The sequence below is a fragment of the Cupressus sempervirens genome, chromosome 7 (assembly GCF_028749045.1).
Source record: "Cupressus sempervirens isolate cs-2001-9-10 chromosome 7, ASM2874904v1, whole genome shotgun sequence".
In the NCBI taxonomy this organism is placed as follows: domain Eukaryota; kingdom Viridiplantae; phylum Streptophyta; class Pinopsida; order Cupressales; family Cupressaceae; genus Cupressus; species Cupressus sempervirens.
The window spans coordinates 75,039,311-75,055,225 of record NC_143124.1 but is presented as its reverse complement, the minus strand read 5'-3'; the positions used below and the strand labels follow the sequence as shown (position 1 = coordinate 75,055,225).

The 15,915-nt window shown below is 35.0% G+C and overlaps 1 protein-coding gene across 1 annotated transcript; it reads left to right on the top strand.

Moving 5' to 3' along the window:
• The first annotated feature begins 11,145 nt into the window (after positions 1-11,145).
• On the top strand, positions 11,146-15,438 carry LOC149545572 (linoleate 9S-lipoxygenase A-like). Its single transcript, XM_089790725.1, has 9 exons — positions 11,146-11,715; positions 11,810-12,090; positions 12,561-12,801; positions 12,892-13,110; positions 13,356-13,441; positions 13,544-13,651; positions 13,736-14,040; positions 14,122-14,385; positions 14,481-15,438. Exons 1-9 carry the CDS (start codon positions 11,517-11,519, stop codon positions 15,262-15,264), a joined length of 2,487 nt encoding a protein of 828 aa, XP_089646851.1. The 5' UTR covers positions 11,146-11,516; the 3' UTR covers positions 15,265-15,438.
• Positions 15,439-15,915: the final 477 nt, after the last annotated feature.

The window sequence follows — 15,915 nt, the reverse complement described above, 5'->3', positions numbered from 1 at the left end:
AAATTGTGTTTCCTCAATATTGGTCCTTCAACAATAAGGAAGATTATCATAGAAGCTTGTTGATTTTGATAAAGGAATTTTGCAAATCTATAGAATTCAATGGAGTGACTATCAATGGAATATTAGATGAGGGTCTTCTTAGACAGAAATCAATCACCTTTGCAAGGACCATGAAGCATCAATATCAATCAATTTGTAACCCACATGAAGAGGGCTTGGCAACAAAGCTTTGGATAGAACTAAAATAGAGCACATTGTTGTGTGAAGAAATTTTAGAGTACTTAAAACTTGTTGATCTATGTCAAACCATGATATTGGGTTTAGTGGAGGATGAGAGAGTTTTCAGTGCTTTGGTCTTCCTAAAATCAAAGCTAAGAAACAAACTAGAGAAGAATTTGGAATCATGCTTGAGGGTACACACATCTAGGTATAATGTCAATATTTTTCCTTTTCAAAAAGCAATGGAAATCTGGAAGAAAAGATGCAAAAGAAGAGGGGTGGGACTGGGCAACACCATTAACCAATCTCCTATAGCGACTCCAAGTGGGACAAGTACAGTTGGTAGTGGCACTAACCATGGGATTAGGAGTCATAGAAGCGGAGGTCAGAGTGAACTTGAAGTTGAAGAAGACACAAACAAAAATGAAGAGAACAATGAAGCAACTGGACTACCAGAATTGGATGATAATGAAGACATAAAGATGAATTGGAAAATTTAGGAAATTTTTGCTAAATTAGCAGTGGCAACCAATAGGTATTTTTTGAACTTATTAACTACTATATGATATCCTATCATTCAATGTTCATTTTAGAAAAGGAAGAAATTAGAATGTATTATGTTTCATCATTAAAATTTGAGAACAAAGAGTATTATTACTGGAGAGTGTAATTTATATCATGTCATCAATGATCATTCATATTTGAATTTGAAATTCCTGAATGAAATTTTGTTTTCTATTTTATTCATTTATTCAACATACATTGAATTGGAAAACATGAAAATTAGATAGAATCATAGATTCAATTCCACAATTATTAATTATTAATGGTTTTCATTTGCAATATTCAGCTAATATGGTACAATTCTTCTAAGCCAATGACCCTGAATTCCCTTTTATAGAAGCAAGGGAGAAACAACAACTTCAGGTCAATTTTCCTAATACGAAGTCTCAAAATCTAAATTAGTAAGACATCTACAAGTCTACAACATCTCTACAACTTTAGTTGTACATTTCTGCATTTGACAGGCTAGTTTAGTAAATTAGCAATTTTAGCATAGGCAATAGCATCTGCAAGACTGCAACATTAATCCTATTCAAAAAAAAAAGTTCAAACTTGTTACTTTAAACTCAATTCTAGAGTCTAGACTGTAGTATGTAGGATAATATGAAAGATATTCATATATAGTGAAGATATAGAGATGATTGAAACTAAAAGTACTTTCACATACAGACTATATGTTTCTGTAGTATGCTCCATTCTTCTTCGGTTAGAAGGGAAAAATTTTTGATGCCATGGTAAATGATCTCCATTCTTGCCAGCATTCCCTACTTGGAAGAGCGAGTTTCAAGCAATGTTCCTTCCACTAGTGCATGCAAATTTGTGAATGTTTTGATGCACTTTGCAATGCCTTCATGAGTTCTGTCCTGAGGAAGGTTGCCTAAATAAGAGGTTATTTGGTCCTCCAACTCTTTTTTGAACAATTCTCTTCCAATGAAACCCATTGTTGAGAAATCAAGTCGAGGACTCAGTAAACCAAGAGATATCAATTTTGTTGTTTTATTGTTCATCTTGGCAAGCTTTGGCCCAAATAAAGCAAGAACTTCTTTTGCTTCTATTAGTTTTTGAAATTTATGAAATATAGAGGTCACCTTTATTATTGAACCAATGCGGTCTTGAATTCCCTTGCTTGCCAAATGCCTGTCAGTAGTGCTATTGATTTCTTCAATAATCCGAGTTTTTAGTTTTTTGTCTGTGACCAAATTTTTTGTTCTCCTCAAGTTGCTCTTTCAGCTTCCCAAAAAAATCTGTAAGAACTTCGTAGAGTTCGACCCAATCACACAACCTATTAGTAGAAGTCTATTTTCCCCCAAAAGTAATTTTTTATTTTCTTTACTATATTATTTACATAGTCATTCAAGCCGTTTTCATATTTTTTAATAGTGTCATTTGCCTTCTTTAGGTCTTCTTTCATTTCTGAGTATTGGTGTTCACTATGTTTTCTTATTTGCTTTGCTTTATTTTCCCACCCTTTTTCTTTCTCTTCCCATTCTTTTGTTTTTACCCTCTCATTTTCCAATTCTTTATTTAACTTATTGTTTACTTATGCAGCATTCTTCAAGTTTCTGTATAACTTTGTTGAAGAGTATTTTTCATCCTGAAGTTTTTTTTCCATTTTTTCCAAATTTTCCCTTAAGAGTTTTCAGTTCTGCATCCATTTGTTCTTGCTATTCAATTTCTTCTTTAGACCTAGAGGATGAATTTTTTATCCTTTTCTCTAATTCTTTGCACGTATTTACTATTGTTTTCTCACTTGCCTTTACATTTGCCAGGTCCACCTTTAACTTATCTATTGTGCCCTGAAGCTTTCCTTTCTCTCTCTCCAACTTCATCACTGAACTGTAGACCACTTGGTTGGTCATTTTGGACACATTTATCATGTCCACACTTTTAATTTTGGATAAATTCATTTTTAGGGTGCTAACTTGAAATTCAGATGGATCTAACTGACTCTCTGGTGGATTATTATCTCTAGCTGGGGGCATAACAACCATGAATTCCATCACATCTTTATCTAGATCATATGTGGGAAATAACCTATTGGTTATAGGTTTTGCATCATGAGCTACAGCAATTTCTTCCATCTACATTGTCTTACTATTTTGTCTATTCTTATTTTTTAATTTTCATAGCTAGTTACAAATCCATTGTAATGAAAATCAAGATTTTGTGAGACAATTGAATGTTTGAATGGTGAAATAGCAGTAGTACTTGCTCTGATGTATGAGCTTCCACCAATACCATGAGGATAACCAACACCTGGACCCATTAGTGGGGTTTGTGGACTATTCTGAGGGATTTTTCCTGAAGGATGGGTAATTGTTGGACTCATAGTCACCATTGGCATTGTTGTACTAGTAGTACTACTAATACTTGTCATAACCTTCTGCTTCTTTATACTTTCTTGATCTCTAGGACTAAATTTTTTGTATCTATATACAATGTCCTTTTTTGATTACTATTTGTAGTTGTACCCATGATATCTACAGCTGTGGGAGTGATAGTTGATTCAGATTGAATTTGAGTGCTTGGAAGTGGAATTGTAAATGAAGCAGGAACAAATTTTAATAACTAAGATGAATCCAATGTGGATGGAATTGAATGAGTTGATGATTGATCTCAATGCCCAAGGCCTGGTTTCTAACCATGATTTGGTGCTATAGCTGGTGGTTAAGGTGGTAACCAAACCCCTTCTCCACTGGGACCTAGACCACCGGAACCTTGGTAGCCCATTTTTTCTACAATTTCTGCCCTTTTGCTATATAGAAGTTTGGTGGATGCATCAATTCCTCTCTAAATTTGTATACTAGATGAGGGATTCAAAGAATCCTTGTCATCATAATCATCATCAGTATCACTATGATGTGCTTCAGGTGGATACTCTTTATTCCACAATTCATCAAATGTTGTATCCTCTTCAACCTCATCATGATCTAAAGAGGTCTTTGGCTCACCGAGATTCTTCCTCATTTCCTAAAATTGAGAAATTTTTCTTTGACTCCATCTAGCATCTATACATTCATTCATTAACTCTTTTGGAATAGGTTTTGAAGATGGTTTATCAGCTTTCTTGTAGAAATTGGATGATTTCATGCCTTGCACTTTTCCTTTCTGTTTGTGCAATGTCATTATTTGTGATGACAATTCCTATATTGACATATTATTTTTAGTAGCATATTTCTCCATCTATTTTTTGACCTCCTCCTAGGAGTCCATGTTTTGAAATTTTTCAATCAAAGGCATACTTTCATGTTGATATTTTCTTGTAGAAGTCCCAATGCCCTTAAGCCTTGCTCCAATTATGTTCAGTGGATCATACTGCCAGTGATTGTCAACATCAAATCAAAAAATTGAAAAAAAGGCTGCTGCCACTTTGAATCCTCTTCTCTCAAATGCAAACCCTCCAAAGGAGAATGGCAAGGAGGCAAATATCATTTTCTTTTGCTGACCATGAAAGAGTAGATCTGCACTCTCCATTTGTCGTACATATTCCAATGCAAATAGCCTCTATGTTACATGTATTGGAATTTTGTAGGGTTCTACCCATGAACCATAAAACCTTAACACAGTGTACTCTTCCATTAAGTACCAGTCAGCTAGTTCACTTCTGAGTTGAATGCAATTTCTACAAGTAACAGGCATTCTAGGCATTGGAGTGCCTGTAATTTTATGGTACATTGGTGCCAAAAAGAAGTCTAAAAAATTGTTGTAGTTCCTTCTATTATCAATCATCCATATCTGAGGTGTCCACTCATATATTGGATTTTGGCCTTGAGTCTGACTGCAAAGCTTGTTTGCCTCAAATAATGCACGTTGCTTTGCTAGGAGAAGATAGCACAAGTAGGTTGTGAATCTAAATGTCTTCTCTGAACCTCTTTGAATCATTAGTAATTGATCTTGCATACAACAAACAATGTGCTCAATAAAATGATATCTTACTGGTTCTTTTTTAAAATGAATATGATAAAGTATTTCAAGAATGCTGGCATCCACTTGTTTGTTACTATCCAATCCCAAATAAAATGCTAGCAAGGAAATAGTGTCATGTTCCCATGGCACAAAATATTCAAAATCATAAGGAGGCATGTGATTTGGACTTAGCCTACAACCACCTCTTATTCCTCTGATATGAGAATCTCTCTGCTTTGCATCTAATTTTTCATAATTATTTGCCAGCTTTCCCAGGTCAATATGTACATTTGACTATTGTTGTTGAAACCCTAGGTTCAACAAACTAGCAAATTCACTCTCAGTTATGGACAAAATTTCCTCCTGATCAATTTTATTCGCAATTACTTTTCTATTTTCATCATAATTTTTGGCATAGAGCATGACATTTTCTGGGCAAGGGAATACTTGAGGTAACGCCATGTGTGCCGACCCAACTACCCACGGTGCAATTTTATTTGCAGTTGCATTTACACTAGGGTTAAATGAACAAAATTTTGAAGCCTTATTTGGATCATTCCACTTGTTTTCAACTGCAAATCTTATCTCCATTATACCCTTATTTCCATGAATAACAGGATCATGTATATCATGGAATAAATCACTAAAACTTGGTGTTTTAAGCATATTGTGGAGTTCTATTTATTTTCCCATGTTATTCTTGGTTTTTTTTTTTCTCATCGTGGTAAATATTTAAACACAACTACAAGCCTACAAGGGTGATTCAAAATTAAAATCCTACAGACTAAATTTTTTTATATAATATATATAGTAAAGTTATAAAATTTAAAATGCGAGACATAAATTTTTAGGATTTTAGTAGTTACACTTACCCGTTCACATTCACGTTACCCTTAGTTTCAATTTTTTCAGAGAGCTGAGAGACTGTAGTTTGTTGCTTTCCTTGAACCACAATCTTCAACCTAGAAATTGAGAATCCGTAACTTTGTTGCGTTGTAACTTTATAAATTGTAATTTGTAACCCCTTTCTAATTTCTAAATCTGTAGACAACGTATAACTACAAAATTAATGAAACTTAATGTGCCAAAAGTGCACAATTTGTATACTATAGTCTATAGTCGTCACACTTGTCACATAGTACACTTTCAGTTTAAATGTGAGTGGAATCGTGGACCACTGGCACTAGTTAGTAGTTACTAGACACACGTTAAGTGTTAACTAACCTGTCATAATGTATTAATGTCATTCATAATGTCACTATTAACTGCAAGTGGAACGTTATTATGTCAATTATGTGTTAACTGAGTAGCGACACGTGTCAGGATTATGGGACATGTTTGAAATGATAGGGTTTCTCTTTCCTTTCATCCCGAAACTCAACTTCGGTTGTTGATCTATAAACATCCAATGGCACTGGTGAATGGTGTGGCGGCTCCGTGGGTCATGGGTCCCACTCCCATTAACTAAGCTAGTCAGGTATCAGGATGACTCACATCACGAGTCAGGTGTGTCAGTGTCACATCATCACCAAATTAAAATGACATTGTTATTTGTTGGTTGACCAAAGAGTTTAGTGACATGTGTCATGATTTTGGGATGCATTTGAAATGACAGGGTTTATTTTTCCTTTCATCCTGAAACTCAACTTCGGTCGTTGATCTATAAACATCCAACAGTACCGATGAATGGTGTGGTGGCCCCGTGGGGCGTGGGTCCCACTCCCATTAACTAAGCTAGTCAGGTATCAGGATGACTCACATCACGAGTCAGACGTGTCAGTGTCACGTCATCACCAAATTGAAAGGACATTGTTATTTGTTGGTCGACCAAGGAGTTTAGTGACATGTGTCATGATTCTGGGACACGTTTGAAATGATAAGGTTTCTTTTTCCTTTCATCTCGAAACTCAACTTCGGTCATTGATCTATAAACATCCAACAGTACCGGTGAATGGTTTGGTGGCCCCGTGGGTCGTGGGTCACACTTCCATTAAATTATGAGTATAGTTAGTATATTATTAAATTATATAACTACAATGATGTATATTAATTAAAATATTAAAAGAATATATAAATAAACATTATAGTATCATGCTAAATTAAAACTAGATGACATCCTAAAGAACATTTATCATACCAAAGATATTTATCAACTAATTATAATGAGATATAGATAAAATTGTATAATTTTTTTTAAAAGAGTTAAATTGATTAATTTCAATTATTAAATTGTTTGATATATCTTGTTCAAGTGATAAATTCATCCAATTGCAGAAGTTGGACAATATTCTTAAGGTTAAATATAATGCATTAAAAAAAACATAAATTAATTTAAAAATAAAATTTATGCTTTAAAAAAACCAAACACACTTATAATAAATAAAGTTGATAATATATCAAGCTAAATAATTTGAACTTTATTAAAATTGATACAAAATTAATGTTATGTATTTTAAAGTATAATTTAAATATATCAATATAGTAAAAATTATAAATGTTCATTGTTAAATAAATGTATAATCTAGTAAAATTATATATATAAATTAAAAATAAAAGAAAATGTATTAAAAGCATTGGTTTAGATATGTAAAAATAAAAATAATTAAATTCTAAATTAAACTTATATACAAATTAAAATTAAAATAAATATGAAATTAAACTATATAAAAAATAATTTTTGAAAATTGACAACTTAAAAGAGTTAAAAGATATATATTTGATTAAAATATCTATATTTCAATAACATTTTACAAATTACAAAGATAAACGTCAATTAAAACTAATTGTCTTTTTTTTTAAAAGTTTATCCACTTGTCACAAATGTGGAAAAGATAAAATTGAAATTAATGCATTCATTAATACAGGTGTTAGAATTAGAAAAATGATTATTTTAAAAAAAAAATTATCCACTTGTCACAAAAAAATATAAGTTTGCAATTAATTTTTGCATTAATAGAGGTGTTGAAAAAAATAGTTGTATTTTTTATGAAGAAAATTGAATTTTTTCATTGCCTTTTTCATCATGAACCAATAAAGTTTCAAAAAAATTGTATTTTTCAATTTCAAAAAAAATACACATTAATAAACCTTTTGCAAACATTGGTATATCAATGAAATTTTTAGATGATAGAACTAATATGGAACTAGGTGATTCCATTAGTTTCCTGCCAAAGGTAGGAACTAATAATATTTTATATTCACATAGGCTTTTATAAACAATTCAATAGAAAATTCAAAAATGCAAAATATTGCAATGTTGCATAAATAAGCATAAGAAGTTAAAAAAATGAAATACAATTTTATATGGAACTGAAACTCCAAAAATTTCATTGATATTTCTTGAAAATTTGAAATTTACAAATTTACAAAATCAGGGTAAAACCCTAGACTCTAGAACTACTGTACTATTCATCGTAGAAACTACCAAAATTGACCATGGTTGCAAATTCTTGTAGCCATTGGTTTCCATCTTCCACTTCATCCAAGAAAAATCATTTTCGAAGAAAATTCAACCCAATTCTTGCACATTTCCTATGGTGCTGCAACTACCCAGAAGTCAAGCCTAGAAAAAATGGTTGCAGGACTACATTCTAGCCAGGTTCCAAAAGCTTGTGGACTTCACCCACCCAAGGGATCCCCACTCCTAAAATTGCATGAGCAACAATTTCAATGTCATCACCCAAATATCCTACTTTAAAAATCTTACTCAGGAGCAGCACAATTTTGGCCCTTGCTTCTCCGAGGTCAACTAGGGAGGCTAGAAATCATGATGTAATGTCACTATTGACACGATACTGATTCTCATTCTTTGAAAACTCATGCCCCGAAACCATTTTGACAACAACAATAACAAACTTCACACTAGAGCATGGAACAACCTCATTGCAAATTGATAAGAGGTTTTCCTCAGGACCACGACCTAGAAAGACCTTCTGCTCCTCTTCCAAAGTGCATCTCAGGCGAATAGGGTTGTCCATCTTTACTGCAAAGTTCAAACTCTAAGTTCTAGCAGACTAACACCAAACAAACCAAACCTATCAACTACCAAAAATGAGATGATAAATGATGAAAGAAGTAGCTCAATCACCTATAAATAAGCTTGGTGGGCAAGGTGCCAGGGATTATTTATTTGTTTCCATTCGAATACCAATTCAATTACATTAAATTAGAAAATATTCTCAAATCATGAACATAATTGCAAGTACGTGCCGAAAAGGCCAATTGTAATTAAACACTAATATCGTCCATTGTCCTGTAATGCGTGTGAAGCCACTTAACCGATGGAAAAGGCCAATTGTAATTAAGATTAATAGTACTATTGCTAGTGGACTGTGGCATGTCTTGTAATGCATGCGAAGCCACTTAGCCGATGGAAAAGGCCAATTGTAGATTATAATTAATAGTGAAAAGACATCAATATACTATCTCCTGCAACTTAAGTGATACACGCTGGACAGAAACGTGTCACCATTCCGGACACTTGAACAAAGTTGAGGCTTCATTTCAGATGTTTGGTAGCATACTAGCGAGAGAATGTCACTATCACTGACATGGCATTTAATTCTTTCTAGGTGCACTATACTCCACATACAACTTACCTTGATACGTGTCAACATTCTGGTGACTACCTTGACAATCCTTCTTCCTTCAAGCAATGTTGGCCGAAATTAAACCTCAGCCATTGATCTTGGATCATTAGATGATCTAAGTTCTCAAATAATACATTTAACATAATTACAGTGGTAGTGGCAAAGATTATGCTTCCATAATGTACGGTCAAACAACCACATCTTTAAACCATCATTTGCCAGTTGCCAATAATTTATGTAAGTTGGTATGTTAGGTTAGGCTACTTATTTCCCATCTTTTGAAAATAGCCATACCAACTATAACTTTCTGAAAACCATTCGCGATAACAAATAAATTAATTCAATTATTTGGAAAATAAATTTGCCACTTTTTATCAAAAAGGTATTGATTATTAAAATATTCGTCGAGGAATATCCATATTTCAAAACATAATTCACCATCAATATTAATAATTTTATTAAAAATAAAAATTATAATAGCCATTATTTTATAAAAAGTGTCTACACTATTAAAAAATTAGCCACCAAATATCCATCCATTGACGCATAATTCGCCAACACTATTAATTTTTTTTCACCCAAATGTCATGTGATTCACCACAATTTTATAAATTTTGGGAGGGGGGGTTCCTTAAAGTTATCCCTGGAGTGCATTGGTTTTGTGTCCCCATGCACAATGTCACATTTTCAAAAATATATGTGACAAATTTTATTTTGCTATCATGTTCAATGTCTACCATGTGGTAGGAGATGGTTCCCACCCTATGTGCACTCACATGAATGAGTCCTTTCTCCCTATCCTTCATATTGGGAACGATTTGTGTTTGCTAACCAAATATGGGTTGTGGACTTGCATGTTCAACATAGTATAAGAATGCTCTTCAAACAAAGAGTTGTCTTTGTTTGCAACTGTAGGCTAAAAATAATTATCCAAAATACTCATGTGGTCATTTTTCATAAAAGAACAGAATTGAATATTCACCTTGTATAGTTGAAATTTATATTTAGTTTTACATTTAGCGAACTCTTTTTAATGTTTTTTACTAATACTATTATTTTTAATTGTATTATTTTCAAAGTATTTGTATAAGTGAACAAATAAATGTGGTGGGTGTAGTAATTGATGTCTTCTAACCTGGATCTTATATAGAATGGACTTATATTTTACATTTGAGTATGAAGAAGTCAAAAAAGAAAGAATAATTGATAGTATAACATTTTTATATCAAGATTAGATATTGGTTGGTTGAATTTGGTAAACAAAGTATATATAATTACCCTAGGTCATGGACAACAAATTTGTTACAAGGTGTAGGAGACCAAAATTCATATGTGTAGGAGACATTTTAGAAGCTATAAATATCCCAAATTTGTATAAGAAAGGAATAACATTTTTTTTTAAAGAATATTTATTTTTATTTTTATGAGTAATCCCTTTCTATTAATAGAAAATATAAGTTACATATTCACAAAAATAGGATCGGGGAATACAAGATTACCTCAGGAGAGTCACTTGGCACTAAGGCCCAACAACCATAACAATCAAGTATTAAAAAAAATTAAATTGTATTTTTCTTAATAACAAAATTGAATGACATTTTTGAAATAAAATAGTAAGATGTTCAAATAAGTAAGTTTTATTTATCAATATGATGTGATGGTTAAATTGTTATGTTGCAATTATCATAAAGGTTCAAATCTTATAGTGAATGAGAACCACAATTTTGTAGACTCACTTGTCTATATCTTTAGATCAAAACGTTTATCTTTCTTTCAGAATGATCTGACAATGCAAAAGACAAATACATGTGCTCTGGAATTTAGACAAGAAAGAAAACAAAAGAAAACAGAATATGCTTGTTGATTGTAAAAGCTGCATGTTATTAAACTTGTACCATTTATACATTACATCTATGTTACTGTATACACATAAATTGATCCATATATCTTCACTCCAAATGTCGTACTTATCTTCAATAACTTTAAGGCGGACCCTTTGCACACGGCAGTGTCTATCCAGCCACGAAAAACGTGTTGCAGGCTGCGGAGCGATTGATAGTATTAAACACATGTTTTTACGGATTCGCAAGCACTGGTGAAGGACGACTGCGTGCATAAATAGGTATACCCCGCAGCAGCATATGCATCTCAATCTTCACTACTGTGAGAGAAAAAGGCGAGAGAGTTGTTTGGCCTTCCGAGTTTAAGAATTTAGCTATTTATTAAAGCTTTGTCAAAATGAGTGGGAACGTGTTGCCATTCATCTCGAAGGATAGCTGTGATGTCGAGCAATTTGAAATCAATGGAGAAATTGTGCTATTGAGAACATATCTCGAAGGCGTTACTGATTACTCTTCCACAATTGAGAGCTCGTTGCTTGAAGAGACACTGCAGAAAGTGTATCTGCAGCTGGTCAGCAGCCACAAGATTGATAAAGGTAAATAATAGATTATTTTCTCTCATTTTTTCAAACATTGAACTTTGTTTACTTGTATTCGTATATCGATTTACCAATGATGTATGGACTGTAGAGACGGGGGAGGGGAAGAGAGGGGAAGAGATTTCGATACGTTTAATGGATGATCCAAAAGATCAATATACGCGGTATAACATAACCTTCAAATGGAAGGTTCAATTGGGAGAGCCTGGAGCGTTGCTAGTGAAGAATGCTTACGCTCGAGAGTTCTTCTTGAAATCACTCACCCTCTTCGCTGTTCCCGGCAAAATGCCCGAGCTTCATTTTTTCTGCAGTTCCTGGATCTTCCCTTTCTACTTATTCGATAAATGCCCGCGGGTCTTCTTTTCTACTAAGGTATAAATAAGACTAATTTGAAATAAACTGGTAGAAGTAAATGGTAGCTAATAAATATTAGATTGATAGAAGCGCCTAAGTAGATTTAAGTTTATTATTACGATTTGTTGAATGTTGTCTTTTTCCTTCAATGGATTCCCATGTTTGCAGTATATTGTCAGGATTTGTTGAATGCTATCATTTTGCTTAAATGGGGTTAGCATTTTTTCGACAAGCTTTCCATCCTTATTTATCGTGTTTTCTTAACCCAGGAGAAGACAAAGTAGAGCATAACAATTTTAACAGCTGTTGTTTTCGAAACATTTATAGAAATTTACTTGTTTATGGATTATTTGCGAGAGCTACTTCGCGGGTATTGATAAAGTCGATATTTACGGAAATAGACATCAAATACATTGACAGTCACATTATACGCTCACTTTTCTCCTACGCTTTGCAAACTTATCGGATAAATTTTACATTCATTTCAGAGCCATCTTCCAGATGAGACACCTGCGGGACTGACAACGTTGAGAGAGCAGGAGCTGTACATTCTGCGAGGAAACGGAAGAGGAGAGAGGAAGTTTTGGGATCGTATATATGATTATGATGTTTACAATGATCTGGGCAACCCAGACGAGAGTCCCAATCTTCACAGACGAGTGTTGGGTAGGTCCCACGAATTTCCTTATCCGAGGAGGTGTCGAACAGGAAGGCCCTCAACTAAAACAGGTATTTGTAATCATACTGTGCAACACAAATTCATTCTCTTACAAATCAACTATTAACGTAAAGTCAACTGATGTGATCTTAACATGACAGATATCAACTCCGAAAGCTTGACTGAAACCCCGTTCTTCATTCCACCAGACGAAAAGATCCCTCACAGGAACGACTCCGACTACAGAGCTGATTCGGTGCGGGCCTTCGCCAAAAATCTGTCGCCCCAGCGAAAGTCCGATGATCATTTTTTCTCGTCTCTGGAGGAAGTAAAAGCTCTTTACAGCACTTCCGTTTTCCCAATTCCTCAAGTTTTTAAGGGTACGTGATGAACAATTTTTTGTCAAAGTTGATTCATTCAATAGGACCTTCAAACATTTCGGCTGATGAAATATATTAGTAGATTTTAAAATGATCTAATACCTGTATGTCAAAACATATGATGATTGCTGCAAACTGTTTATTTGGTCTTGTTAAGTGAACAGCGACGCACATGCTCAATTAGATTCTCTCCCCCAGCTGATATCAAATTATAATTGGATCTTGACTTGGTGTATGATTCACAGCTGATGAATTCGCGTGGATGACGGACGAAGAGTTTGCTCGACAAGCCCTTTCCGGGATAAATCCTATGGCCATTCAGTGTTTGCAGGCAAGCAAATTAGGTTTCCAGAACGTTTAATTAAAAGCTTTTAGAAATCTTGAATGCAGTGTAGATGAATATTATTGCTTATATTACTCCGCACTGGCACAGAGTTTTCCTCCCTCCAGCAGCTTGGACGCCGACTTACATGGTCCTCGAGAAAGTTTTATCTCCGCACAACATATCGAGAAAAACTTGGACGGTCTTTCAGTGGAGCAGGTATTCCTGTAACATATTGCATCTCTCCACCCAATAGACTACCACTGTGCTGTCATGACTAAATATCGTCTACATTTTAAACAGGCTGTAGAAGCGAAGAGACTGTTCATGCTGGATTACTACGATGCTTACATGCCCTACATCGAACGCATTAACAACCAGTCAGATTATCATAAAATGTACGCTTCTCGCATTCTCTTCTTTCTGACAGACGGAGGTATTCTCAGGACTGTTGCGATCGAGTTGTGTCTGCCTCCCACCAGTAACAACCGATTCGAAAGAAACGTTTACACCCCTGCCCAAGAGGGAGAAGAAGGCGCTCTGTGGCTGCTCGCCAAAGCACATTCAGCAGTTAACGATGCCGGTCATCACCAGTTAATCAGTCATTGGTAAGGTCGCATTGAAATTATTAAGGATTCTTATAATTGGTCGGAATTATCACATTCATTATTATTTGATGCACATCACAGGCTAAGAACTCATGCTGTCATCGAGCCCTTCATCATTGCCACCCATAGGCAACTGAGCAAAATGCATCCCCTTCACAAGCTGTTACTCCCCCATTACGCTGGCACTTTGGAGATCAATGCGTCTGCACGGCAATCCCTGATAAATGCCGACGGTATTATCGAATATGGTTTCACACCCTACAAATACGCCATAGAGTTGTCCTCTAAAGTTTACAAAGACTGGAAACTCAGAGAACAAGGCTTACCCGCCGACCTAATCAAAAGGTATAGTGCTCTTTCGGCGCTGTACTTAATTAGTCTCTACTGTCAAATATAATTTACTCGTGAATATAAATAATTCTAATCTAGGAGATGTGCAGAGGGATGGCAGTTGCAGACTCAGCGGCACTTCACGGGCTGAGGCTTGTGATAGATGACTACCCATATGCAGTGGACGGTCTGGAGATCTGGGCTGCTTTGAAGCAATGGGTGAGTGATTACCTGTCTCTGTACTACAAGAGCGACGATGAGATCAAGAAAGACACTGAAGTGCAAGCATGGTGGGAGGAGGTGAAAAATCTGGGGCATGGAGACGTTAGACCGGGGAATATTGAAAGTGGATGGTATGAGATGGAGTCGGTGGAGGAAGCGGTAGAAGCAATCACTACCCTTCTCTGGGTTGCATCTGCTCACCACGCAGCAGTTAACTTTGGACAATATGCGTATGGAGGGTATATGCCCAATCTTCCATCCATGAGCTCTCGCCTCATTCCCAAGAAAGGTTCCGTTGAGTTCATGGAAATGGTGAAGGACCAAGAAGCATATCTGATGAAATCTGTATCGAGTAGGGACCAGGCCATCAAGGTGATGGGAATACTGTTGCTGCTGTCCCAGCATTCAACAGACGAAGTGTATTTGGGACAGTTGAAAGGCTCTACCCCTGAATGGACCGACGATGAAGGGATCGTGCCAGTGTTTGCTCGCTTCACTTCCACCCTTGAGAATATCGAGAAGAATGTCACCAAGAGAAACAAAAATCCGGAGCTTAAAAACAGGTACGGACCGGCGCAAGTTCCATACACTCTGCTTTATCCCTCCACTTCTGATCACTCCAACGGAGGCGGACTCACTGGTATGGGAGTCCCAAACAGTGTTTCCATCTAGATATAACTCTCAATTGCAAGTTTTTAGTTGTGCTGATGTAGGGTGACGACTTAGAGTTTAAGGCTGTCACTGTTATTTGGACTCTACTTGGCTGTAATAAAGTTGTTTCTCTGATATCATTTGGGTAGTTACAGTTTTTTACTATGATAAAACATTTTCTTTTCTCATTTTCAATTTGAACTGGTCCAGTGATAAAGAACTTGTATTGTATTCTTGAAAGAGAGTTTACAAATTCAAATTCTGTATGAATTAAGTTATTTATAATTCATTTGTAGTGTGGTTAAGTCCTTTCCATAAGAAATATAAGATAGTGGATATTTCTACAATCTATGGGTAAATCCATATATGCTTCTTCTTTTTCTCCACTAGAAAAATGTGAATAAGCATTTTGTTATTTCATCACCATTTTCTCACTGTAATAAAATGCTTGAAATATAATGTTGTTAATTAAGTTAACAAGGAGAGGGCACTAATCCCATTACAATGGAACATATACTAAACATGTAATTTATCTCACTATAAGAAGATGCTCGAAATATAATGTTGTTAATTAAGTTAACAAGGAGAGGGCACTGATCCCATTACAATGGAACATATTCTAATCATGTAATTTATGGGTACTAACTCCCATTGTAGTTTCCACCCAAATTG